Raw genomic sequence first — 27412 nt, 5'->3', positions numbered from 1 at the left:
ACCTGCAAGGTCACAGCAAAGTTCAAACAACCAGACCAGAAAACGAACTGTGCTTTCAGCTTGGTTTCAGAGCCAAACCTAAATATTTTACAAGGCAAACTGAGAAAACACTCTAGCGCACGTAATGGGATAAAACATTATTCCTGCACTGAATTACCGATAAACCTTTAGCAAAGATGAGTTGAATGGAATGTGATGAGAGCAAAAGACTAATGTACTAAAAATAAACAAATCCTGAAACTATAGAGATATGCAAAAACAAGCATAGCCCCACCAGTTTAGTCCGATTTATGAACCGGTTATTTTAATAAATTGTTAAAACTCACAAATTATCGGTTTGATGAATCCATCACTGAACAAACTCATTGAATTGGTCAGATCTTTGTTTCGTAACAATTCTGACTCGCTTGCTGAACTGCAAGTTATCATTACTAATTAAAATACAGCAATTTGTTCACATGGCATACATGTTATATAGTTACATACAGCAATTGTGATTACTTTTCAAACATCCACAAAGGAATCATTCAGGCAGGTTTGTAACCCAACCTCTTTTCATTATTTTTATTATCTTTTAAGAACTAATTAAAAAAATGGGTTTACTCACTTACAAATTGGACATCACTACAGCTTGTGAGCAAGTTTTGCTACATCTATAATATAAAAATATCTAACAAAACATTTTAGAGTAAAACTAGGAAGATTTATAATGACTTTCAGGCCTGGAAAATATTACAATTTCCTGTTATTTCCAACTCTTCCAATGACCGTGGGAACATTGATATCGTGCTAATGAAATTAAGTTAATGATTAATAGCAATTAATCACATTTTACAAAAGTTTTTTTTTTGTGTGTGTGTGTGTGTGTGTGTGTGTACACAAACATTAGTGTATATCTGAAACACTGGTCTGGATCTGGGAATGAATAGATCAGACAATAACTCCTTTAATGAATACTGAACTGCAGGTTACATCCAACTCATGGAATCCGCAAAAACAACATCCTGCAATCACTTTATTCTTCCACACATCATATTATTCTTTAGACAAAAAAAATGACTCAAGAACCTGATGTTCATTATGTTATAGCTTTAGCTCTGGACTGCATAACATCTTCCAGCTTGCGACTACTATGAACACTCTTTACAAATAATATGGCAGGCACCATATCTACCAATCCCATTGGATCCCTAAAGTAATGTTGATTCTGCTATAAAAATTAGAGGATAATAACAGCTATTATCTATTATAAACTGCATAGATGGCGAGGACGCTATTGCTCAGCTATAATAAATGCACAAGTAACAGAGCATAAGCCATTCATTTGATCTACAGCAGACAGCACACTTTTAATATGCCAGGCTCGTTTTGCTCATTGCAACAGCATTCGCAATATCGGTCACCTTTGAGAAATGGCATCTTTCAACAGAGTGACATTCACACACTGTTGAGGCTAGATTAGGATTTTAGTAATCCTCCTGGGAGCAGGAGATTCAGTGGGTTAAATCGTTCTATGCCAGCAATCTACAAATCAAATCCTGGGTTACTCATGACAGCTACATGCACATACACAGGCTGGGGCAATGACTTCCTACATTCATTCTATCTTAACATGTAAGATGATTATGGGTTGATTATTGAACCACCCAGAGAGGTAGGATGATCCATCATAATGACATCCTCCATCTTAGAGGACACTTTATTCTGTATTGTCCCAAGACAGACTTGATAGTCTGACCATGGAGGTGGGTAAGAATGAAAATAAGGTTGCATTAACTAATCAATACAATTTGACCATGAAAAAATCAATAATGAATTACATAATCGATTAGTTGGGTTTGCGTTGCACATGCAACCCATCTGGATAAAGTTATTCGGACAACACGGAAGTATGCAACCTGCTTTCATAAATCCATACGTACAACAATTGTTTCATAAATCAATAAGCAATTTCCCCAAGCAATTTTGTATAGTTTTTTATTTAGACAACTTACACATCAGTTTATACAGCTTATGTTTCATGAAAGCGCAAAAATCTAAAGCAGCAGGACAAAATTAATCATATTTTACAGTACGATCAGTTTGATCCCATTCACAAAACAAGTGAATTTATTGAAGTCGATTATTATAATGAATCGTTTAAAACGACTCAAACTCAGGTGTTTCTGCTCTGATGAATCCTTTACTGAATTAACATCGGACTCAGAAATGATTACTTTCAGTTTAAATGTACTAAAGTTCAAGGAAACTTGCTGCCTTTTTTGTAAATAAGGTAAATAATTATCAAATAAAAACATAACTATACTTGTTAGTTGCAGCCATGTTGAATGTCAAGGAGAGGAATTTATGTTTAGAGCTTTGATATCTAACATGTAATAATTTGAACAGATTTTCAAAGATGTTAGAGATGCCTAAACCAAGCTATTGTGTGAGGTAAAGGCTAAATCAGGCAGTGGGCTATATTATAACATTTCCACCAAGGGCATTCTGACAGTTCTTGGAAGAAAAGGATAGAAAGAAATCAATGCGATCTGTACTTTCCAGGGTAAAAGAAGTCACGACATTCTGTCTCATGGCTCTTTTACCACACCTCTTTTGATAGAGTTTTGCATTCTAGACAGCAAGTGAGTCACAGAGCTGTCCGTATCTACAGTCGTCGAGCGGCACAATGGGACAGACAATGTGTCAGCATTAATCATCAGACATGGAAGATCTTGGTGACAATTTCTGCAGCTTATCAAAAAGTAGAGGTGCAAGCGGAGAAAAAGGTCTCCGATCGGACAGTTCTTACAGGGGAGAAGCACATCTGTCTTGCAAGTTTACGCAGACAACAGAAAAAAGAAAAAAAAGAAAATCTGAAATCTATATCCAGACAGACAATATATGACACCAACATTTCACTTTGGCACAGCTGAGGAAAAACTTTGACTTTGTCAACAAGTCTTTTTTCCACGATACCAAAAGACACGGACACGCTCTGAAACAACATTTAGATTCGTTCAGTGTCCATGGCTACACAGGATACTATCAAGAATGACGTTACCATAGCAACCTATAAAGATGTCCTCAAGGCGCCAAGGACAACCAAATTGTTGAAAATAAATTGATGAACTGATACGTTCTGATAAAATGACTGGCAAATTGTTTTGAAATATTATTCCAGAATAACCAACCTTTAGGTCTAGCATTAAGTCCCAGTGAGATACGGGAAACAAAATCAGTTTATTTCGTCTGTATGAAGTTTCATTGCTTTGAAAAAAAAAAAAAATCAATTCTGAAATGTCATAAAAGATTCAATTTCATAATACTCTGAAATGAAGACAATAATGTCTAAGCAAAATGAAAAGCAGAAAGTGATACACTGAATCTCTTTCGAATAATTATATTACATTTCCGTGCCACAAAAAAAAAAAGTTGCTGCCACAATTTTAAGGACGGGTTGTGGTTGCTAAATGGTTTAGGGGGGTTGCTAGGGTATTGTGAATGATTGCTAGGATGGCTGTATACTAGCTCTGCTCAACTAAAAAGAGCCCACCAGTCTCTATGGCCCCGTTTACCCTGGTATTAAGATGTGTTTTGGTCAATCGGATCACATAGATGAGGGAGATATTTCCATTTACACCTGGTGTTTAAATCTCTTTAAGTCTCTTTTGTCCACTTTCAACTAGGGCTGTAGTTAAGACCACTTTTGTCGAGTCCAAGACCAGGACTAGTCGAGTCCAAGTCAAGACCAAGTCCAAAGAGGTTAGAGTCCAAGACAAGAGCGAGTCCAAAAAGGTTCGAGTCCGAGTCAAGACCGAGTCCAGGACAGGAAAAAGATTATGCATGACATTATCAAGACAATAATTTTGGGTTATTATTTGTTGATCTAAAAGCAAAAACAGTGTCACAACACCCAGGACTTTTAAGTATAGACATTCCCCTTGATATCATATAATCTTCTAATCTAAGGAAAACAGAATGATGACATATGGTGATACCTCATAATAGCAGTGTTAGAACTGATATACAAATACCAAACCACTACTATTACCACTGCTAGATACTAGTACTGAGCATTTGAGAAACTAAATGACAATATAGCTTCACTCCAGTAAAATATATCTGTGATCATTTCTTCACGTTAAACCGAACTTTTATTTTGACGGTTTCTGAGCGTGTCTGACGATGAAATGCTGAAGATGGACGTGTACTTGAGTATGTGTAGTACATGAACGTCACTCATTCACAGAGACTCGCTGAACAATCAGACTTTGATAGCAGCCTTTAATATTCATAGTCACAAGTCCAGCAATTTGATATTATGATCGGCAGTGAATAGACGGATCTGTTATTTAAGCTATGCTCCGGTATTGCAGTAGCAAATAGTAGAAAATAAATCACACACGCGCAGGTCATACTGGTCAATGACGGGCACTACAATCTGCGGAGGTTTTTGCGGAAGTCTGCGGGTGCAAATAATAAGTTACTGGGAACATAATAAAGACACCTGGACTCGGTTGAGACCAAAAGCCATATTTGGCAAGACCAGTGGCCGAGACCGAGACAAGTCTGAATACCAGCGAGTCCGAGACCATAGAAAAACGGTCTCGAGTCCGGTACTACAGCCCTGCTTTCAACCAATTCAGTCCCGATTTCTTCGAGAGGAGGGTGTATCGGTGGGAAAATGTATGGGCTTTTCTTTTCTTTTTTTAGATATTTCGATCTAGGCTAATGGACAAAACAAGCTCACCAAACGTGGGTCTTCAACCGACACACTTAAAAATCCCATCTGGCTAGCGCAGTTCCCATAATGTTTGCTTTAGGTCAGTAGACAGAGTAGGCGCACTAGGCGGTCTTTTGTGGCTGTTCGAACAAATTCGCTTTTACACTATAAAAGCAATGTGGTCGAATGCGTTTTCAACACTGGAAGTGGTCGAAAGTGGACAAGCTCAAAAGGTTTTAGAGCCCGTTTACACCTGTATTTATCATCATCTACTTGTGATCTGATTGACCAAAACGCACATTAATACCAGGGGTAAACAGGGCCTATATGACACTCAGGTCCCTATATAAAAATAAATAAACTTAACACTCACACACATACATTTAAAAAAATATTTATATAAAAAAATATTTATATATTTAAACCATGATCTATTTTACAGTCTTCTAAAAAAAATAATAAGGAAACACTAGCTTCTGGCTCATAGCTGCTTTTCCCTAAAAAAAGGGGGGACAATGACAAAATGACTCTGAACATTATAATTAGGCTGGCTGTGAAGAACCTCTCAGTATAAAAAGCCCACTGGGGAATACAGCCTCTTCACATTCAAACTTCTATTTCTCTCTCTCTCTCACCCCTGTCAGAGACCCCTGAAGATGATGCTGAGGCACAACAGAGCCTTGTGACACAGCTGTAACTTACAAGTAATGGCTTGTTTCATTACAGAAGCAATGGCAGGCTGACCTACAAACATAAAACCATTTCTCAAACCTTTGCCAGGCGAAACACACCTCGCTCTCATTTCATCTTGCACATTTCATCACTCTAAGCAAATGCTGTTTAAGAAGTAATCCAAACCAACTACGATGAAACGGTGCCTGAGAGCTACACGCCAAATGTAATCAAAGAAATCAGTTTAGACTTGTTACTGCACTAATATGTAAAAATCCAGAGGGTTATTAAGTATTACAGTAATCTTCATGCACACATTCTGGAATAAACACAAAGCTAGACTTCCATTTAAAGCAGAAAGTGAGAAATTTCTCTCAACACGCATTACCAAATTAAATTGTGCAAGTAATATTCAAACAGCTTTCTCCTACACCATCCCTCATCTCTTATTGGTCAAGCAAACAGATAGTCCCGCCCCAAACTCACACCATTGGCCAAGCCAATGTCGCTGTGTTGAAATGCTCCACATTGTAATGTTTTGAAAGCACCACAGAGCCGAAATTGACAACTAAATATTTGGTCGATACAGGGAGAGAGAGAAAAGAAGAAGAAAATAATGAAATTCATTTTGGCCAGAACACATTTTGGATGGCCGAAATAATGTGTAAAAAACACTTCACTGTGACAAAAAAACAATGCTAAAGTAGCAATACAAGTTGTTGTCGAAGAACTTTACTACGAAGATTTTTAATTTATCTCCAAAGAACATGGCAGCATACAACACATATTCAATTACTGAAACTTTAGGTAAAAAAATCTTTGGGAGCATCACCATTTATAACATTGCATTATAATATTTGTAAAATATTTTCTAGTTTACTTTAACACATTTGATCTCACTGACAATTTAATCTCAGCATTCTTCAAAACATGGCTTTCCGTACCCTCTGGATGATGCATTTGTTACCATTTCTTTCAATATAGCAGTGAGTCAACTGTGGTAAACAGAAAAATTAAAAACAGACAGTATTTGCGTGGATGGGATGTTATTATTGAGAGTAAACAAGTCTCATAATGAGCATGGGTTGAAAGCAAACACTAAATGCCATGCACACAAATATGTTGGCATGAGGGATCTGTCTTTAGTTAAACAAGCCAAAAATGCATAGAAGCATCATATGTGTAAATAAGCTAAACAGGACTTTGTGCAATATCCTGTGCTGGAAAAATAAATCAAAGGGTGGTGTGCTGTAAATGAGGAGTGAATTAAAAAGCTTGACCCTTCAGTCCTTTAATTATAACATTTAAGACTAACATCGCTGAAAACAAAAGGCTGGCAAACCTCTCACGGAACCTGTGTTGGGGAAAAAGTTGAATAGATGTGGCTTAAAAACAGCAAGAGGAAGAACCACAGCCCTCACACCCCTTCCTTTCAAAGGAAAATCAGAGAAACAGTCTCTGACAGGTACGCCGAGATGATATTTAACCGCAGAGCTGTGAATCACCACTTCTCTGAGAAAAACAAGATGAATCTCCCAAGACCACAGGAAACTGAAATGACTGTATAATGAGGTATGACTGAGTCAAGTTCCCCACTAATTCTGAATAAGAAAAAAATATTAATGATGACCCAAGAGTGAGGGTCTTGAAACAAATAGTAGCAAGGCCAATAAATGTGAAACGGTGGAAAGCAAAACTCTGCGCCATACGATTTATTGGCCCTTTATTTATCAGCCAATAATGAATAGGCTATTTAGCTAATTGTGCATATTCATTTAAACAATTTTTACATAGATTTTACTATCTGAAGTTAATGTCTTTAAAACTCAAAGAATTAGTTTTTAGTGCGTTGTTTTAAATGTACTTAAAAAAATATATAGTATAAAAGCAAAAAAGAAATAGATTCTAAAATAAATTCTGCCATAATTTACTCTCTCATGTTTTGTTCATCTTGCAAAATGAATGTCCATTTCACCATTACTTTGACACTTGTATGAACATTAAATCAACACACACATATATGCAGCACATCAAATATGGTAACAAGAGCTCAAACATACTTTCTTGACTCTTTCATAATTGTTTATCAGTTATTGACAACATGAAAATAATTTCCAGCTTTTTATAGGACTGGGTATTGACACAAATTTCACGATTTGATTACGATAAGATTTTGATTTGATTCTGATTTGGATTTGATTAGTTTTTATATAAATTAATAGTGGTAATGTATCATATACAGTACATGGCAAATTTTCTCAAAGAAAAACAATCTCTCAACTAATGCTGTAAACTATTCTTGGGATTTAAGAATCAATATCAATTAAAAATTAAAATCAATTAAAATCAATTTTTAACCTAGCCCTACTTATTAGTAACAGACAGAATTTAAATATCAGTGCATCCCAAAACAAGTCCATCAAATATAACTTTAATTTCAGAAAGCAATGCAGAAAAACAAAGAACCAAATAAATTAATTCAGTTCACATATCACCAAATATCATCAAATATCACCACCAACAACAACAGAATCTAAACAGGCATGAGATGACAACATTCCAATGATAAGCAGAACAGAACATTTCTGTTCACATCACACAGAAAGACTGCACAACTTCTGTTTGCATCTCATACTCACAAAACTCTCAAAATAAATTCGTAAGTGGCGGTCTTAAAATAAGACTCATCTGGATGAAATCCCTCTTATAAATAAAGCCGGACACTTTATTGTTTAAGATCAGGATAACAGCCCTTCATTGCATAGCCAATTAAAAGCTGCTTGGGAACCAGAGGGATTTCTCCTCGTGTGGGAGTCGTAATGCACACCAGATTTTGACCAGGGTTGCGCAGAACAAACACAATCTCGCTCTAGGCATAATCTCTTAAATGCTTTCTGCCTTAAAGTTATGAAATCTCACCATTTTCCTCTGACCTTACTCTCACATCTGCTATCTATATAAACAGAATGGCCATCATCTTTCCTTCTGATGGCCCTCTCAGCTGAATGAGTTTCTCATTTTGAGCTGCTATGAATATATATAGGGTCTTCAATTTCCACTAAAGAGATGAAGTGTTATTTGGGAGACAGAACCGATAAGGTTCTATTGTTATGCATTTTAAAATTGCTATGCAATAAAGCATCACTTCTGTAAAGTGCCCACTTTCAGCTTTATACACCCCATAATCTAGCGACATATTTATTGCCATGTTACTGCCTTCCTGTTTTTATGCTACAATAATGTTCTATCATATTTTAACAAATATATAGGCTACATATATGAATATTAGTTTATTAATTTGAAATACTGGTATTGCGACAATGGCTGTGTGGTCGCTGAGTGGTAAAAGGCAGGATAAATAAATCTATCCTTTGGCATAAATGTTGTGAGCGTCTCCACAGCCATTATTAGTTTGAGTCTGGGATGGCTATTGGCAATCTGCTTGCTGCAATTCATAAAGTTAGCAAGGGCCCTTCAACACTACAGCGCCACATTTCTGTGAAATCAAATCCAACACTTAAAACCACGAAAACCACAGGGATCTGCTGTGGGAATGAAAATGATGACCACAGCATTCCCCGTCATTCTGAGAAACTGCCATTTTTATGATTGAAGCTGACCGGCCTTATTCGCAAGCTTATCTCTAGAGAGATACAGCAAAAGGGTCTCAGAGGAAACCCAATGAAGGCAGGACAAAATCCTTGATGAAATCTTTCTCTCATGTTAAGGGTCCCATATTGTCAAAAGTTTGATTTCCTGGCTTTTTTTCATGATAACAGAGGTCTAGGGGCTATGTAAATACCATATAAGTTTCAAAACAGTCAATCCACACAAAAATGCACACAGCCTGCATAAAGTAGCTGTGCCTTTTCACGAGCCGCTGTGACTTCCGTATAAATGTGATGTCAGAACTACTCAGTCACCGCCTTCAGTCCCACCCGAGCACTGCCCACCGTCCCTCCCTCCTTTTGCCCAACCCCCAGACAACATCGTTGCTGAGCAACAACACCACGGAAACATGTCGAGAAAATGCTGTTCAGTCGATGGATGTAGAGACCTGCACTCCCGCGGGACCCAACGCAACAGAGTGCGGCGCGGGACTAGATTTGATGGCCGAGTGCGGGCGTAAGGTACTTACACACAAGGTACAATATGTGTGTGTGCGGGTTGCGGGAGAATAAAACGATTTTTCGGGACTCCCGCAAAATAGAATATCTAAAAATAAAACATCTAATAACACATAAATCGTTATTCATGTTGCACAAAAGCAACAAGAATAACTACAACTAAATAAAACCGATTTACAGGCCAGAATGAGTTTCTATTTAGAACATGTTTGCAGCGTTGAGCAATGTAGCCAACCACAGACATAGGCTACGTGTTGATTTCTTGAACGCAATGGCCAATGAGATGCATTCAAGATAGAATCCACTCACCGCTCAAAACTGAGTTTTTGTTCAGTGGTGAATGCGGCATGCTGGCAAATCCTCTGATTATAACAAACATTATAATATAAAGTGCACATATAATATAAACACTAACAAAAAGTGTTGACATTTTGAAAGATTTATTGTGCAGTCAGCTTCATTGATAATAACAGAACTGTGTGAGATTGTGAAGAACTGAGATATCAGCTTTTTAGAAATTAAGGGAGTACACTTTGCGCTCTGTCATGCCAAACCATGCACGCAGTAGCCTATGCCTGCCTTTATGTTAAATTAACAGTGGTTTGGGAATGTTTTTGCTTTAATAACAAATAATTTATCACCATCAATACAGGTGTTTTATTTACCGTACCTTACTTGTGAGCATCACCAAGCAACAGCAGGCTACAGCATACATGACCCTAGTCACTTGTGGTTTGCCTGGCCATGCGTCACTCAGAAAACAACAGGCCAATCAGAAGAAAGGCTCATGAATATTAAGTAGAGAGGCCAAAATCAACCTGTTTTTGGCAGAGCTCCTGAGAAAGGAGGTGTAAATATATAATGAGATGGTTTTTTGTACTTATACCACAAATGTATATTCTTAAGGATATCAAAAAAGGTGTACAATATGGGACCTTTAAGGCTTTTGCTTCTAAAATCCAAGTGACACATGGATCAAACAGACAATGACAACAATCAATATGCTGTTACACAAAGAAATACTACAGTTTGTGTTTATCGGTCTTTGTTAGTAGAGTTAACAACTATGTAAATCGCCATGTAATTATGTAAATTGCTGCTGAAAGAGTTTGCTAAAAATAATGTTATTATTCATTTCAAACTCAACAATGGAACAAAGCCAAATATCTAAAAGTCAAATCAAATAACTTTCCCCTATATTCTCCAGACACCGATGTATTAAAGAGTTTTTTGGTCAAAACTTTTATCTAAGGACACTTTGATTTCCCACCACAGCACTCCTGGCTATGTGAGCTGACATCAAATGGTGTAATTTAGAATGGATGGAGAACGATTTCTGATAAAAGTGCCTGGTTAAATATTTTAGTAAAGAGTCTGCGACAGACATCTGTAAAGACGTTTCATTTCTATATGCAATATAAACAGATGAAGAGTATCTAACATTCAGGTGCCATCATCATGTGGCTTGGCAACGAACAAAATAAATTCAAATGACTTTAAGGTAATGAATTGAATATTAAATTTTGCAATTTCACAATGCAAATAGAACTGCTGTGAATGCTATATAGTATTCTTATGAATTACAGCCCGGAATAATTATAAAACACTGAACTAAAAAAAATAAAAAGTGTGCAATGAAGTGGTGACCAGGTGGTGCTTAATTTTCTTTACTTGGGAAAAAATAAATAAGTAGGGGGAAAAAGCTAATGAATATTTATCCCCAAACAATTGAATCTTGGTGCACGCAATCTTCACATTTCAATCTAAGATCTTGGTTAATAGCAGCAGGCCAATAATAGCAGGCTGAAAACCTCATCAGAAACACAGTCAAGATAATTCGTTTGTAATTGAGAAGGAGCCTAACCTCCAATCGCTCCACTCGGATACAGATGTAAGAGAAATAGAAGGATGTAACAAATGAGCCTCCTTCACAAATGACTACAGAAAAGAAAAGGTTCTAAGCTCAGGTGTGTATGCACTTGAATTTGTTTTCTATCAACAGTAAAAGCATCAAAGCTGCATTCATGCCATCATAGAATGTGCAGTAACACGATAAGATGTAAACTTGACTCCAGCAACAGGAAAATTGGAAAATAACCATGTAACATTTTGTAACAGAAACCCACAACTGCATATAATTAGAAACAAAAGACGATTAAAAAGGATAATTTTCCATCATCATTTACTCATCCTTATGTCAGTCCAATCCAAAGACTTTTGTTTATTTTTGGCACACACAAATTATTATTTTTTCAGATGGTGTCTCTTCTGAAGACTTTTTTTTTTGTATTTTTTGATGCATAAAAGTTGTGTCTATGTGGACTGGACAATCAATGGATGATGGAAAATGCTAAGTGAATAATACAAAATATCCACAGAACGAAAGTCTTCTAGGTTTGGAATAACACAAGGGTGCATAAACTTCCATTTTTGTGTGAACTATCCCCTTAGATGTGTATACCAGAAACATCACAAGCTACTTGTGATGCAATGGAAAGGTTATATAAAACAATATTTTAATAAATGTATTCATATGATTTGTACGTAAAATCATTTTATTTCAGACAAGAAAAAAGGAAGAAAAAAAAGAAAGATTGACTTTGAAAGTCAAAGGGACACGCAGCAGTAGTTCTACAAAATAAATATATTCAATTATTAATTTCATCCACTAACTAATATTTTCTTACAAAGGATACAGACTCCACTACTTACCATACAATCAATAAAATGGTTTTAAAATGTTAGCCTAAATTGGACACATTTACATATGAAACGGATTGACTTATCACTATAACATTTAACTATTGGCTCCATATGCGTAATTTGCGGGTGGGAAATGTCCCAACCACTTTTTCACAGGGTTTTTCACACTTTTTTGAAACCTGTTGCTGCACAGATGTACCTATTAAAACAAATGAAAGAATGGTTGTTTGAGTTAAATAAGGCGATCTGGCGCTGAAATGTGTTGTTATTTTGAAATCATGTGTTTATTGCCACTGTTATCAGCAGCGAAAACTTCTCTAGTGGGAATTGTTATTGTACATATCTGATATAACATTATATTAGCAACTCCCCCCACACACACTTTTTAAAACAAAGTTACGCCACTGATTGGCTCACATTATTTCACTTAACTGGACCTTGTTGTATTGACTATAGAACAACAAACTTTTATTGGCAAAACCGCCAAACAAACTCCTTTGAGAGGCTACCAGTGGACAAAGACATTCCCCTGTGGCGTTATACGGTCATCCAGTCCTCCTCGTCTTCCTCTCCCTAAACGGAGCCCTGACACTGCACAACAGACGAAGCATGAAGATATGCAAGCCTTTGAATGGAAGGCATGTAATTGGAGCGCATTTCAATGCCCCCGATGCTGTGAGTGAGTAAATGTATCAAAGAAGTCAGCAGGCAGGATTTACCCTGCTGCAAAACGGATGAAGAAGCTCTCTTGACACTGAGCCCGAGTTAAGAGCCAAGGCTATCTGAATGTTAAATGTATGCACATTTTCTGTAAGGCTCAGTGCTCAGCTCAATTTCCTTCGAAAGGCACTGAAACCTTCATTTATGAAAATACGAGCAAAGCCTTTATACTAAATGAGCACAAGTTAAGTTTCAATAATACCGATACTAAACGTGTGGCTGTAACACGTGAGAAGCTTTAATCGGAAAAGCAAACATTGTAAAATGTAATTCAAGATCAAGAGACTTCACCATGACTGGAATGTAAGAGTATTTGATTTACGGTTGAATAAAGGCACTTTCAGAAGAAAACATTCAGATTAACTGAATAAATGCTCTCCTCGAGTGTTATGATGTGTGTCTGCCTTGAGTTAATCAAAAGAGGCTTGAGCTGTTCTCTGTAACTCCTACTGTTATTCTACAGACTTTTGTGAGGTTTCCATGGTTACTCCCCATTCCCCATTATAATCATCTAGATTTCAATATACCTCCTGAACCTTCACAAAATATCAAACACAGAAACCTTTATAAAGAGGACATATTCTATTTGTATAAGGTTCATAAGAACGCATTTGTGGGCCAATGGTCACTACAGTACATCGCTGGAAAACACAAGAAGTGAACACAGCAAAGTTACAAGAGAACCAGGACTATAATGCAAAAAAGTTGAATCCAGTAAAAAAAAAAAAAAAAAAACTGAAATAGTTTAGTTTAAACTGAAAATAACGGACTACTGCGATGCTCTTCCACCAAGTAAAGAGGACCACAAAGCCATAAATATTTTTTCATAAACAATCTTCTCTATACAGATTTTAAAATTTAAACAGAGTATGAGTCAGCAATGTTGTCTGTCTGCTAAAACTTCCATAACAGTGTTTATACAAATATATAATTTTGACAGATTAATTAAAATTCTAAACATTCTTCAATATTCTGTTCCTGGCTAGTTTACTCTTGACATCTGTAATGTCTATGCTGTGAACTCCATAAAGAACTTACAGTAAGTGACCATCCAATTGAAATCCTTCAGACTGCAAACATTTGATTGCGAATCATACAGAGGCTTATCAGGAGTTAGAAATCAACTGTTAAAAATGGCCAAGTTCAAAAACAGGCTTCTCTTTTCAAGCTATTTTCAAATACACCGTTACAGCACTTCGGACAAAAAGAGTGCGATAATGATAACCAAAACAATAACTGAGAATTGTTACATCTTTGGCCTCATCAAAAATGCATGCAAAACTCAGAAAACTTGCTTAAATTCTGGCTCTCAGAACTAGCTTGTCATTTACCCAATTAATGTTTAAGATTGTCTAGATGTGTTTGAAGTTTTTAATAAAATAACTATCCAGCTTAATCTGCACTGATGGAAAGTTCAAAGACAGCCTAGGCAGAAGCTGAAATCACAGCAAAGAGATTTCATAGTCTGATCACACATGTATTTTTTTTTTTGCAAAGGCCACTGCTTATTTAAGCTTATCTGTTAGCCAGAGAGCAAAAATTGCCCTCAGATACCCCTTTTCCACAGACACTGTTCCAGTGCAGGTTCCTGGCCTGTATCTGAACCATTCCACACATTTCCACTGCAGAAAAGATGGTCTCGTTGAGCAATCTAATGCCATTACACCACAATGCACTTTATATCTAAATATATAAAACTATGCGCGTGAGCGAGTAATTCAATGGTTTCATTTTCAATTATCAATTATCTCCGAAAAGGACAGATAAGACGAGTAGCGGTAGTTTACTGCGAGCTGCCGATTCGCTAAAATCCTTCCCCTGTGAACAGCAAAACAGAAGTGCACTGCCTGTAGAAACACCGGGATACGCAACCGTAAGAAGTCGTGTCTCCCAAGAAACATTTATACCACCATGAGGCGGATATCTAGTTAGAGACCTTAGAGCCCTTGCTTCAATTTGAAAAGTATAATAAACAAGTATAATAGTTACAAACACAACATCAGTGCTTTTCAAAACTAATTGTGTCAAGGGATGTGTTGTACTGATTTTTATCATCAATTCAAGTCAAGTATGAGGAAAAGTGTAAATAATTATAAGTAAATGGGACTATTGGTGCAGAAAGCATATGCCAGTGAGAATATGAAGGCATTAATCATAGCGATGGTTGAAAGCGATAGGTCACATTGTCATTATTCCCAATTAACTTCAGATCAATGGTAAACACCAAGCCCATATCATTGTAATAATGGTGGCCACAGCAGGACATTACACTGGAAAGTTATTGTGGCTCAGAGACATTCATTGGTGCATCTAATTAATTAGCATTCGAGGGACACTAGAAGGCGCATGTAGAAATTTAATCCGCTATTGCCATAATAGAGCCTGCAAAAACTACCTTCTCTGCTCGCTTATGGGAGGAAAATAGTCACCAAAAACACGGCACAAAAAACAGCAATTATACGAATGAGACCAAGTGTAACAGAGGATGATTACATAACTATTTCAGATGCTCACAAAAATAAAAACTCATTTACTCATTCATTCCAATTGCATATTTTTTATTTTTAACAAAAATAGAGATATTAGGCAGAATGTCCAAGCAATGTACAAGTAGATGGTGATTTTAAGGCCAAACTCCAATAAAGACAAAACAAGACCATTAAATCATCATCAAGTAGTCTAAGCAACTTGTGTGCTTTATTCAAAGCCATCAAAGTCATATTATGAACTACTTTCCTGTTTTTTTTTGTTCTGTCAGGAACCTTACTGAAATTAAGAATTTGGGATCAATACGATTTTTTTAAAGAAATTAATACTTTTATTAATACTTACTAATACTTTTAAATCATTCAGCAAGGATGCTTGAAATTAATTAAAAGTGACACAGTAGACTTGTTCTATGCATTGTTACAAAAATGTATAGAACTTTCCATTGTCATCAAAGAATCCTGAAGAAATGTACCACTGTTTTCACAAAAATATTAAGCAGCATAACTGTTGTAAACACTGAAGACAAAATGTGTCCTGAGCAGCAAATCAGCATATTAGAATGATTTCTAAAGAATCATGTGACACTGAAGACTGATCAATGCAGAAAATCCAGCTTTGAAAACACAGGAATAAAATACAAAAATTATATATAAAATAAAAATTGCATGAAGGGGAGTAAATGATGATAATATTTTCATATTTAAGGCTGTGCAAATGACACCAATTACTGGCTAACCACTGGCCCTCAGAGAGTCACAGAACTGAGGAGCTTCTCATTATTAAAATGTATAGGTCGCATTATTTCCTGAACTGGCAGAGGCGCCTGTAATTTCCATGCCGATTGAGACGCTTAAATGCAGACACATGCCCTGAGGGGTCAGCAAGGCTGTCTACCTGCCCAGATGACATGCAATAAGTTCTGGCAGGGCAGTAATCCCTCATTTCAACCAATTACTCTGAGAGGGCAAATTGTTTCAGCTTCGGTGAGCACTCGGTACAGTCTCAGTATATAACTGGGAATAAAGACACTGCCTTTAGACTTTTCTGGAATGCAAGTTATGGATACAGATGAAGAGGTTAAAATAGAAGTGATATAGCTCAATAATTCCAAATGGTAACTATCAACATTATGATCTTTTGTACATCAACCAAACCACTGTCTTTAGTACAGTAAATGGTACTTAAGTCACTATTGTTGGTGGAACTATACACAAGCAAAGCGTGGACCAACTGCGGATCCCCTTCCTTCCTTCCTGACAGGCCTGATGTTTTGGCCAAAGCACTGATATAAACATCCCAGGCCACTGGTGTAGGTACATGTACACACCATCCCTCATCTCAGTGAGGTTGGTCTCATTGTTCTTTAACTTCCTTTCTCCCGTCTCGCTTTCCTGCCATGGCTCACACACACTCCAGTTCTCTGCGAGCGCTGTATGAGCGTATGGTTTGGGGGCTGGGCAGCGTGAATGGATGCTGGTTTCATGCCACCAGTGGTAAATCACAGAGCATCTGCCAATGTCATTACCTGCTCAAACACAAAGGGTGTTCATGCTGCTACTCTGGCTTCAATTGACTTCCAAGTTTATTATTTAGGGCTAATTAAAGTTTTATTTTAGATCAATGTGACATTTTTAAAGGGACAGCTCATAACCAAAATGAATTAGCTTACCCTAATGAAGTTCCAAAACTGTATAGGCTAACTTCTGTGGAAAACAGAATATATTTTGAGGCATTTATTTAATTTTTGGCCTTACGTTGAAAGTTTGGTAACCAATTTTTTTTAAAGAATCTCTTTTCGTGATTCACAGAAGAAAGTCATACCAGTTTGGAATATGGTGAGTAAAATAAAATGTTATATGTTTTGAGAGAACTATCCCTTTAAAATGTAATGTAGACTTAGGTAGCAACAAAAACTGAATGAAGAACAGAAGATAATTTCAAACCAATTTATCTATAATTAATTAATACTTAAAAGTACTTATGACAAGTTTATTTAATGTCTGAAATCATAAGTGGATTCAAGGCTTATCTAGTCCAGGAGCACATGCATATGAACTTATGAATATCAAAAGTTATAAATACAACTTATTACAGTCTTGATAAAGTACTGTTTGAGTGATCTTAAATGTTATCATAAATACATTTTATTATATATTTATTTTACTTTTAATTGAATGAGTTGGACCAGAAAGTACAAGGTGGTACTTGGAATAATATTAAATATATAACAGATTGTTTTTGTTACTAACTACATATATCTATATACTTATATACTTGTGTATCATTCTTATTTTTGACGACTTTACGGAAAACAAAATAGGTGCATCAAAACTGCTGGTGTCTTAAACATGAGATTATGTTTTGGTACTATAACAGATGCTTGTCAACCCTTTCAAGGTTAAATTAAGCAAAAAGCTCATTTTGAATTTCCCCAACGAGCCCACAGCTCCATAAGTCTACTTCAGCATAAACTGCATGTCAATCCCAGCACTGCAACACTCCACATTAACTATAATGGGGATCGTTACTCAGCTGATGAACAACCATCAAATCAATTGCCTTAGTTTAATCATTCCACATTAAAAGCTTCAGTCTACTCATATAAAACCAGGACAATGAGGACATGAATAAAAAATGTCAGGTTGCCATGACAGATATAGGGAGAAATGCAATAAATGAAAGGAAAAGTCCTCCTTTCCATAGCACTGGCTCGTGTGGTCGTGTTTTGTGCGGACACGCAGTCTGTGAGAGCTCTGATTGGCTGTGTGTTGTGTCATGTTTTGTGTGAGCACATGGCTCTGTTTTGTTTGTTTATGTGCTCGGATGTCTATATTGTCTTACCACCCTTCTTGTTACCTGATTATTGGTTTATTTGCCCCACCTGCTCTCCAGTTGTTACCCTCTCCTATTTATTCTCAGTCCTGCTTAAAGGTTAAAGTTTATAGGCTGACTTGAAAAGATGTGTTTTGAGAGTGGTTTTGAACTGTGAAATGGAGACTATGGCACGAATATGAAGGGGGAAGAGAGCTACACAGTTTTGGTGCAGCATGGGAGCAGGCCCTTGCTCCCATTGTAATCCTGCTGATGATGAACGGAGTGAGTGTGGAGGTATGTAGGTCTGTAGTAGTATATATGAGTGCGTGCGTATTACACGCCATAAAGTGAGTATCATATGCACGTGAAAACTTTGTATCATGCACGCAAAAACTATTTTTGGCGTATAAATGGCACGAGAAATAACATTTGTGGTATAGAGTAGACACGCACTTTCATGAGATCGGGCTGAATGTTCCCATGCTGTGTTGCATGTGTGCTTTGCATGTTCCATCCCTGACCAGCTGTTGGTCATGTTTTCCCCCATAGTATAGTTTTTGTTTTATTTTATACTTAATAAAGAAGCCCGTTAAAACTCTGCATTGGAGTCCTCGCCTCATCCTTCCCTTACAAAACCTGACACTAACATGAGCATACTACGTTCAAATTAAGTTATGATTAAAAAAAAAGGTGTATACAATTGTAAACCTCACATTTCAGCCTTTAAAACATTTTTTAAAAAGGTCAAACCTATAAATGATTATAGGTGCTCTGTGAATAATTCTAGATAATTTATCCAAACTGTTTATTTTTAGAACTCAACTCACATTAGCTTATTTTTCATCAACTGGTTAAAAACAGTGCGTAAATAATTCAGTCAGAATGTTAAACTGGAAAACACCATGTGACAGGAATAAAAGGCAAGACAAATCTGAATGTTTTGTATATGAATGCATCAAAAAGCTGAAAAAAGTGTCTTATTTTGGAAATCACTCTCTAAACATGTTCTTTTACTTATTTATTTGCATGACTATCAGTCTACATGCCACGGTTTGAGCCGACACAACAATGTAAGATAGATCATCTGACAGCAACAAAAGGTAAATCCAACATTATTTTTTTGTAGCCCATATGAATAAATCAAAAACTTTATTAACTTGTTTTAATGTGCAAAATAACTTTCTGAACATGATCTTCTTCTGTTTTTTCCCCCTTTGCATGAATTTTCCCAACTAGGCCTATGGTTTAAATAAAATAAAGGATTATCATGCTTTAATGTGAAGAGCATAAATATTTAATTCTGGAAAATCACTGTATATCTGAAAATGTTTTATTTTTCTTTCTCTGAATTTGAATGACTCTCCATCCATTCCACGGTTTGAGCCGTTGCAATAAGCAGACATAGCTAGAGCTGCAGTTATTGGTAATTGATTAGTTTCATACTTGAACATCCTGCCACTTTTATACTTGAACAGTAGTTTTGTAATCACTTTGGATCTTGTCGTTCACTAGAGCGAACAAGAGATCTGTCTATTTATAAAGGTAAGGTAAATCTCTATAAAAAAATGCACTAATACTGCAAACCTTACTGACTTGTTTAAATTCATAAACAAGTTTATGATACTTGCCCATTTTGTCCATCAAGATAATGATCACAGATGAACAACTTTTGAAGCTTAAATGCAGTCGCCAGAAGTAAAAAGCTAAAGATAGGCTATAAAAAAACTGCACCAAGGGTTATGGTGAGGGGCTTTGTGTTGGAAAACAGAGGGCCTTCAAATCAACAGAGGTTAAATAGGCCATAAAAATGTTTTGACACTGAAATCTCACAATTATGGTAATATAACTGCTCATATTTTTTCTATCAATCTAAAAAATGGCAGCTCTAACGTCCTGATGAGGCAACCCATGTCTTCAATCAGAAACCAAAGCTCCATGCTCGAGCTAAAGATTCAAATAAACAAAAGACAGTAAATCACCCCAGGGTGAAGTGGGTTAAACAACACTAGAATGAAAGCTGTAAAGAGAAAGGGAGAGAGAAGCACTAAATCACAGTCTAAAGACATTCACAGTGACTGAACCACTCCAAAAAGAAGAGTCTTCATTGTGCAGGCGGGACATCATTTATGTTGAACGATTTTATGCAAAATGTAAAAACTGAGTTTGAATTTTTTGAGTTTGGAACTCATTTTAGTATTAAAATGGGAAAAAAAAGAGCCACAGATCAATAGTTGTAGTGTTTATTGATGGATTACAGATGCGCCAGGGGCATTAAACTTGAATAAACCGCATCAAATGGAGGTGTTTTCTTGAATCTTTTTAATTTATCAAGTGATTTTTTAGCATCAAGGACATTATTAATCATGCTTGCCCTGGCTTTAAAAAAAGAAGAAGAGAAAATTCAATATGCAACAGAACCGGGTGGCTGGATTTTTCTCAGAGATGCTTAATGACTTTTTTTTACCCTCACAGAAAAAAAAGAAAAAAAAAGAGAAGAAAAATCACAAGGAATGAGTTATACCTCTGAGCCACTGGAGACGTTAATTAAAAAGGAGGATCAAATTAGGCCAGAATATTCATTTGTTACAATGAAAGGTCTCCGAAAAGGAGGTATATTTAAAAGAAAAAGAAAAAAAACATGTGCACACACAAAACATGTTTTTAAGATGAAATTTTGCTCTGTGCTTGATGGGGGTGAAAACCACCCGTATAACAGATCGCAAGGCAAAGACACTCCAAGGAGAAAGGAGGAGAGTTATGAGTCAATTTACTGTTCTCCGTTACTATGGTTAAGAAGGGGACGGGCTCGAGTATCCTATGGCTTTGTTGTTCTGACGCTAGTCAATGTTACACAGAGGATGTTCAGTTCTTGAGGGGATAGAGAGCTTTTCTAAATCTAAAGAGGCTCTTTGGAGACAAAATGAGGCACGTCAACAGAATGGATCCTGGCCAAAAGCCTTTCTTACGGCTGGATGTTGTATGACACTGTCAAATGTCATCCAGTTTAATACAGATGAAAAAAAGTGAATAGTGAGGATATCCATTTTTATCCATTTGATTAAAAGAAAGGAAAATGTGCAAAAACTCACCTGTTGTAACAAAAAAGACCCCCCCCCCCTCCTTATAATTCACCCCATCTACTTTCTAAATGCATATTATAGATTAATGTAAACAATTCATCTGTGACCTTTTTGACCTTGAAATGGACAGACTTCTCTCTTGTGAAGTATGAGGGACATCAAGTGCACATTCATCTGGTTCCACTTTTTGAACCCACATCTAAAAATCCAAGCAATAACCGATAAAAAGAACCAACTCCCCACTCTACTTTTTGTTTTCTTTCTGATAATCCGTTACACTCAAATGTATGTCACAATACTGAACAAAAGATATGTCGCTACTTCTGTTCCATCACGACTTTAAACTCAAACAACAAAGTTACACATGAACCAATGGGTTAGTTTAAACTAAGTGTTAGGTCCAAACGGGTTTGATGAATGGACAGAAAGAGAGAATCAATAAGGAGCATTAGAACACTCTTCCTGACCTTTCTGCTTTCATTCAACATAGCTAAAAGAAAAACAGAAAAAACATCTATTCAGTGACAACTTCAGAGGTTCCCTGTCCCAAATGTTGCCCCTACCCTCTTCCTAACCTCTGTAGAATAGAAATCCGTTGTGAACCATACTTTCATCACATCAAGGGGAAAGGGGATGCACATTCGGATGCAGAGAACGTATTTAATAGAACATAAGGCTATTCATTTTTCAGACAGGGTTCAGTTGGGGCTGGAATCAATCCACCAGTTACAACAGCAGTGAATCACAACCAGGAAATATCACCTAATTTTAGCTTGAATCAATTCCTAAAAAGGAAGAAAATTCCTAAAAATTATATTCAATAACTATAAAGTTAGTTGTCAACATTTCCACTTCCACAGTGTTAGAGGAGAGACCTCGATATTAAGGAATTAATTTCCGACATCACTTAATCAGTCAGTTCATTAAGGTTGCCGTTTTAAAGTGCAGGTCATCAATTTTTTTCCAAAGAGTGAGGTTTGACCATCTTAAAGCTAACAATATATAATGCAATAAATTTTAGACACCGCAGTAAGAGCAAAGTGTGCTGGGCTATGCAAAAGAGTCTAAAAGCTTTTACAAGAGGACTGCAAGACTGTAAATTTCCCCCTTTCCAAATCTGACAGCAAACATCTACTCAATGCTAATCATCTCCACAAAAATAATGCCACGAGCAGGTTCTTGCATACAAGGTGTCTGCTAGCCTAGGTATCTCGTAAATCAGTGAAGCTAGAGTAAACATTAAGGTAGGCCCATAATTTAGTCCACTTGTCACGTAAGGGTTTGTGTCACACATTTGCGTCAAACAAACCACGACTGATGCTTGACACTAAAAAGGCTTGAAGTCAAGGAAGGCTTGAGGCTTAAGTGAATTTGATGCCATATATTGTGATGCTCAATAATATAAAAAAAAGGCTAATTAGGAGAGATCATGGGGAAATAAAGTAAAGCTTAAGAAACTGACAGTGCAATCAACCACGACTACAATACTTAACAGTTGTTCAGACAGTGAATGGAACAAGATCATCTTTTATAGGAGATCTAGACATTCGTTTACACTTTTATATCTATTATTTGGTGTTTAACAAACATTTTTTTGCACCAAATAAAGCATTACAACAGCCTATAAACACTTCAGACTCCAGCTCATTATACTGGGTAAACTGAATCTGGGTGTGGTGAAAATGACCAATGATTATAGGCTTCAAGCTTTTAATTCCCCAACGTTCACCTCTTCCTGCACAAATACAGCATCTGATTTTTTTTTTTTTAACATAACTATTGACTAAAATGTCTGAGGCACCTGATCTCACCTCAATATTTCCACTCCTACATTATCTGATTTCAGTGAAACCAATATATTCACCAGATCTCTTCAACCCAAGTTCCTTTATCAGGGTGATGGCAATTAAGATCAAAGGCAGATTAAACGGAAATTATTTCCGACAGCCATTGAAATGTTCTCCTTTCCTTCATAAACACAGCATCATACGATCATACAAAGTGAAATACTACAGAACAGAAAGCACTAGGCTATACTGAAACATTGAACTACTTTCACATTGATTGAAATGACCAATCTAAAGTTGCAAACTGCAATAATGCATTCTGTAGATGTTTACATGACTCCTTGGAATAATGGAAATGTCCTATGTTGGAACGAATCATATGCCATGGTGTGCATTTTGTTAAAGTAAACAATAGCAACATACAGTGAGCAATAAACAATAGACAGTAACAAAACAGAGAAGCTGCTTGCCAAACTGCTTGCCAAATAAATGACGGTGAATGGGACTTAAAATCAAACAAGTAGGATCCTTTGTCAGCATTATTGCATACAATTTCCCCTCAAAATGCAATGTTTTGTAAGCAAAATATTTATGCATGGTCTGATAAGTAATTATCACTCACAATATTCCACAGTGCAACAACAAAATGCACTAACTATACATTTTAAGTAATCAACAGTTAGCAAAATCCATCCTGTGAAGGAAAGGATTGGCTATGTGCTCACATTTATAGAAAAGTGTTAACATTTATAAGAAATCAATTAGAAACATTTCTCAGAATCAGGGTTGTGTAAGTTACGGTATGCATTGTCTTTATAGGGCAGTCTACTGCAAGCTCAAACAATGCTGTCACTGCTTGAACTTAAAAATACTTAACCACTACAGGATGACTGGTTTTTGTGCAACAATATTCCCCAGCTGTAAAAGCATGTTTGTCATGGTTGTCCCTTAGCCAGTAGACCATTGCAGGGGGTCCAGCGCACTGAAAAGGTTAATAGGATCATTTACACCTGGTGTCTGCTGCCATGCTGGAAACCAGGATGTTGCAAAAACAAACTATGCCTTACAATGGTTTACATTCCAACCACCTCTTATCACACTTCCCTGAAATAAGTTTCACTTTAATAGAGAAATCTGGGCCATAGAATGCAAAGTATACCAGGAAAAGGAAGTATGTTCAGGTAAAACCTCCCTCACAACAATACAGTAGTGGATGTTTGAGAACCTGCCATTAATACAGCTAACTGACAACAACAGGCTGCCTTGAAGATAAGACGTGGGGGTAGGGGAGAAAAACGTATTCATTCAATACTATTTTTACCTCTATTTTTGTAGGTGGTTAAAGAGAATATACAATATTTAATACAGATTTTCATACTTAAGAGCATACTGTCATTAAGTTAATAAATAAATATAGTCAAATAAAGTAAAAAAAGTGTGGGGGTTTCAAAGAGCTACAAACAATAATACATTCATCCTCATCATATATTTTCTTTAAAGTTGAAGATGTTGCAGCCGGGCATTTCAATAAGCAAATTGAGCCTAGTAAAGTGAACTTACAGAGATCACCTACTGAGTGTAAGCAGTGAACCGAACACTGACCCTGAGAGAACAGCTTGTAGACCCCCATTAGTTAGGCTACTAGGCCTACATATTTGTGAAGATTTCAAAGTGGGAAAATGTGTTTAAACACATTTACAACTAAAATAAGGCAAAACGTAAGATTTATGTAGCCTATCAAGTGGGATCTACATAGGAAGCCACTGCATTCTCATCGCCCGTGATTGGTGGGCGCCAAAACTGGCCCTTTAAGTGCTTTACTCAGAAGACCCCCACTTCAAAGAGCCCTTCTCTGTTTACACACATGAAAATCCCAAAACACTGTGGTAGCCAAAGGCGACGTAACTTACAGGACTGGTGTATGTTTATCAAAGCAACTTTGACAGGGCTATCAATATCCCATCCTTTCATTTTGTAGGCAATTTGCTCATTGATCTGTCCTGCTTTTGTATTTTGATTGCTGCTCGAGGCATGCAGACCACCCGTGCGGAATAGAGGCTGAGTCATTTCGTCGTAGCGCTTTATTGGAATACCAAGAAGGCAGTTATACATCTAATGACTGACATTAGTCAACTTTGTAAGCTAACTCGACTTTAGGAAGCATTAAAAGTAAACTGGAACCATAACTCACCCTTATCCGCCTCATGGCCGCAACAATCTCCACACGGCTATTGGGTCGAGCCACATCCAGACTACCGATATACTGGAAATCAAAGCCAACGAGATTAAATCTATTAGATCTCCTGTCGACAAGTTGGGCTTAGTAAAACTAACGTTAACGTTAGATGTGTTATCAGAAGTCACGCGCTATATTAAATTGACAATACGGAATGTAAACAAAGGCAAAACAACTTTAAATATATCCTAGGACTGGAAACAGGATTTGCAACAGGATGTAAATAAAACATGCAGCTGAAAAACATCTCCGTGTCAAAAGAAACTCACCTTTGCTTCAAAATTAATCCCATGTTGGAATGCTTCCTCGTTATGTAAAGGAATCCGCAAATCGTGTCCATCATCGACTAAATTGTATTTTGTTTTGGCTGGCATGGTGACCGTTTTACGTCCTTCTCCAGAGTTGAAAAAAACAAACAGCTCGAGGGGAGTCAGAACTTAGTCTAACTCTTGCGATCCATGCCTTTTTTTAGCCAGAGGTCACTCTTTATTCTCATGCGTGAACGCTTTTGACAGAGCAACTTTTGTAGAAATCACTATCTTCTTCAATCCGACGTCGCCGAAGTGGCTTCCCAATATGTTCGTTTGACCAAATATGAATGATCCGTTCACTTGTTCCCATTCAAGCGGGCAGCCCTAAGCTTTAGCTGGTGTAGTAGTGCCAAAATCCTGCTTCCTGGGCTTGTCCGTTCCCAACAACTTCACGCCAGCGCCATAACCGAGCCCACACATCCTTTTCGAAGGGATTGTTGCGAGGGCAGAGCGCCATTGGTTGAAAGGGGGAATTCCACCTGCTTTCATTGGAACACGGCTTCAGGTTTGGAGGAGGAGAAAAACACCTCGCTTCGCATTCAACACCCAACAATAGTGTTCAAAGGAGAGCAGAGCCTGGCCCCTGGTGGCAGAGTTCGGTAGTCTGTGGATATAGCTCAATGAGACGATTTGGCAATGTTCAAGAGAATTTGAAAATATAAACCCACTTTCACAGACAAGGCAAGCCTATCTCAGACTAAAATGCATGTTTGAAATGTTTTAACTGAACGCAACTTGCACTGGCATATCCTATGTCACTGCCATTGTTTTGTCTCAAAATGCACACCGTTAATGTTTTTTCTCAAGGAACGTTTATAAAAACGACTTAAATGTCCTTATTGAACTAAGGCCTAATCCTGGCTTAATCTAAGCCCTGTCTGTGAAACAAATAACTAAGCAATATCACTAATGTTATTTCTTTTCTGGCGTAATTTCTGAACCCCTTTTAAAGAGTTCAAACTTTAGTATTTCTTCAACTTCGACACTTTCCTTTACATTTCTTCTTTTTGTTATTGATAATCACTTAAAAAATGTTTTTACTTTTTCCCCATTTATTTTTATAGCCTACTTTTTGAATTACTTTTATGTATACTTTTTTTTGCATGCTCCAATACAATAAAAATCCATCATAAAATATACAATGTTTAAAACCATGCTGATCTAAACACAGTGAAATTCACTGAAATGTTTATTTTTTTGAACATCAATTTAAAAAGAAATACACTTAAAATAGTCGTCATTTCACAACAAAATATCTCACCCCAATAAAGTTTTCAAAGGTTCATAGACATACTTGTTTACCACTTAAAGTAAGTGTCAGTGAAGAGAGAATTATTATTATTATTATATATATTTTTTATAATTATTAATATTATTAATAATTAATATTATCATTAAAAAAAAACATTGTACATTGTTTTCACCACAAAGTGCTATTAAACACAATAGGCCTACATTACATCCATCTCACTTACCTTGATGTGTGGGCCTCCCTATTATTACAAATATTTATTTAAATGTTATTTTTTATTAATAAACTTATCATTTCTGTTTATTCCTACTGTACTCTCCCACTACTAAACTTTCTATTGCTTCGATCTAAAGGTGGTCATTACCAGCACCTGTGTTCATTTTAACGCTAAATAAAACATTTTAATCATTGGACATTAGATCACATTATTAAAAAATAAGTTAGAATTAATAGAAAAGTTAGTGGATTGGCAGCAGAAGTTGCCCTTCAGATGGTAACAAATGCATTATGTGCCA

At 36.6% G+C, this 27412-nt stretch overlaps 1 protein-coding gene across 1 annotated transcript in view; it reads right to left on the bottom strand.

Annotated features, from left to right (window-relative positions):
• Nucleotides 1-26229, bottom strand: part of nos1apa (nitric oxide synthase 1 (neuronal) adaptor protein a) — a 96231-nt gene extending 70002 nt beyond the window's left edge. The window contains 2 exon segments of the mRNA XM_079627297.1: nucleotides 25290-25361; nucleotides 25604-26229. Coding sequence (XP_079483423.1) covers nucleotides 25290-25361; nucleotides 25604-25708 — 177 coding nt within the window. The 5' untranslated portion in view covers nucleotides 25709-26229.
• Nucleotides 26230-27412: the final 1183 nt, after the last annotated feature.

Source organism: Phoxinus phoxinus (assembly GCF_949152265.1).
Source record: "Phoxinus phoxinus genome assembly, chromosome: 11".
Taxonomy (NCBI): Eukaryota; Metazoa; Chordata; class Actinopteri; order Cypriniformes; family Leuciscidae; genus Phoxinus; species Phoxinus phoxinus.
The sequence above is the reverse complement of the archived record's forward strand: the minus strand, read 5'-3'. Positions and strand labels throughout refer to the sequence as shown.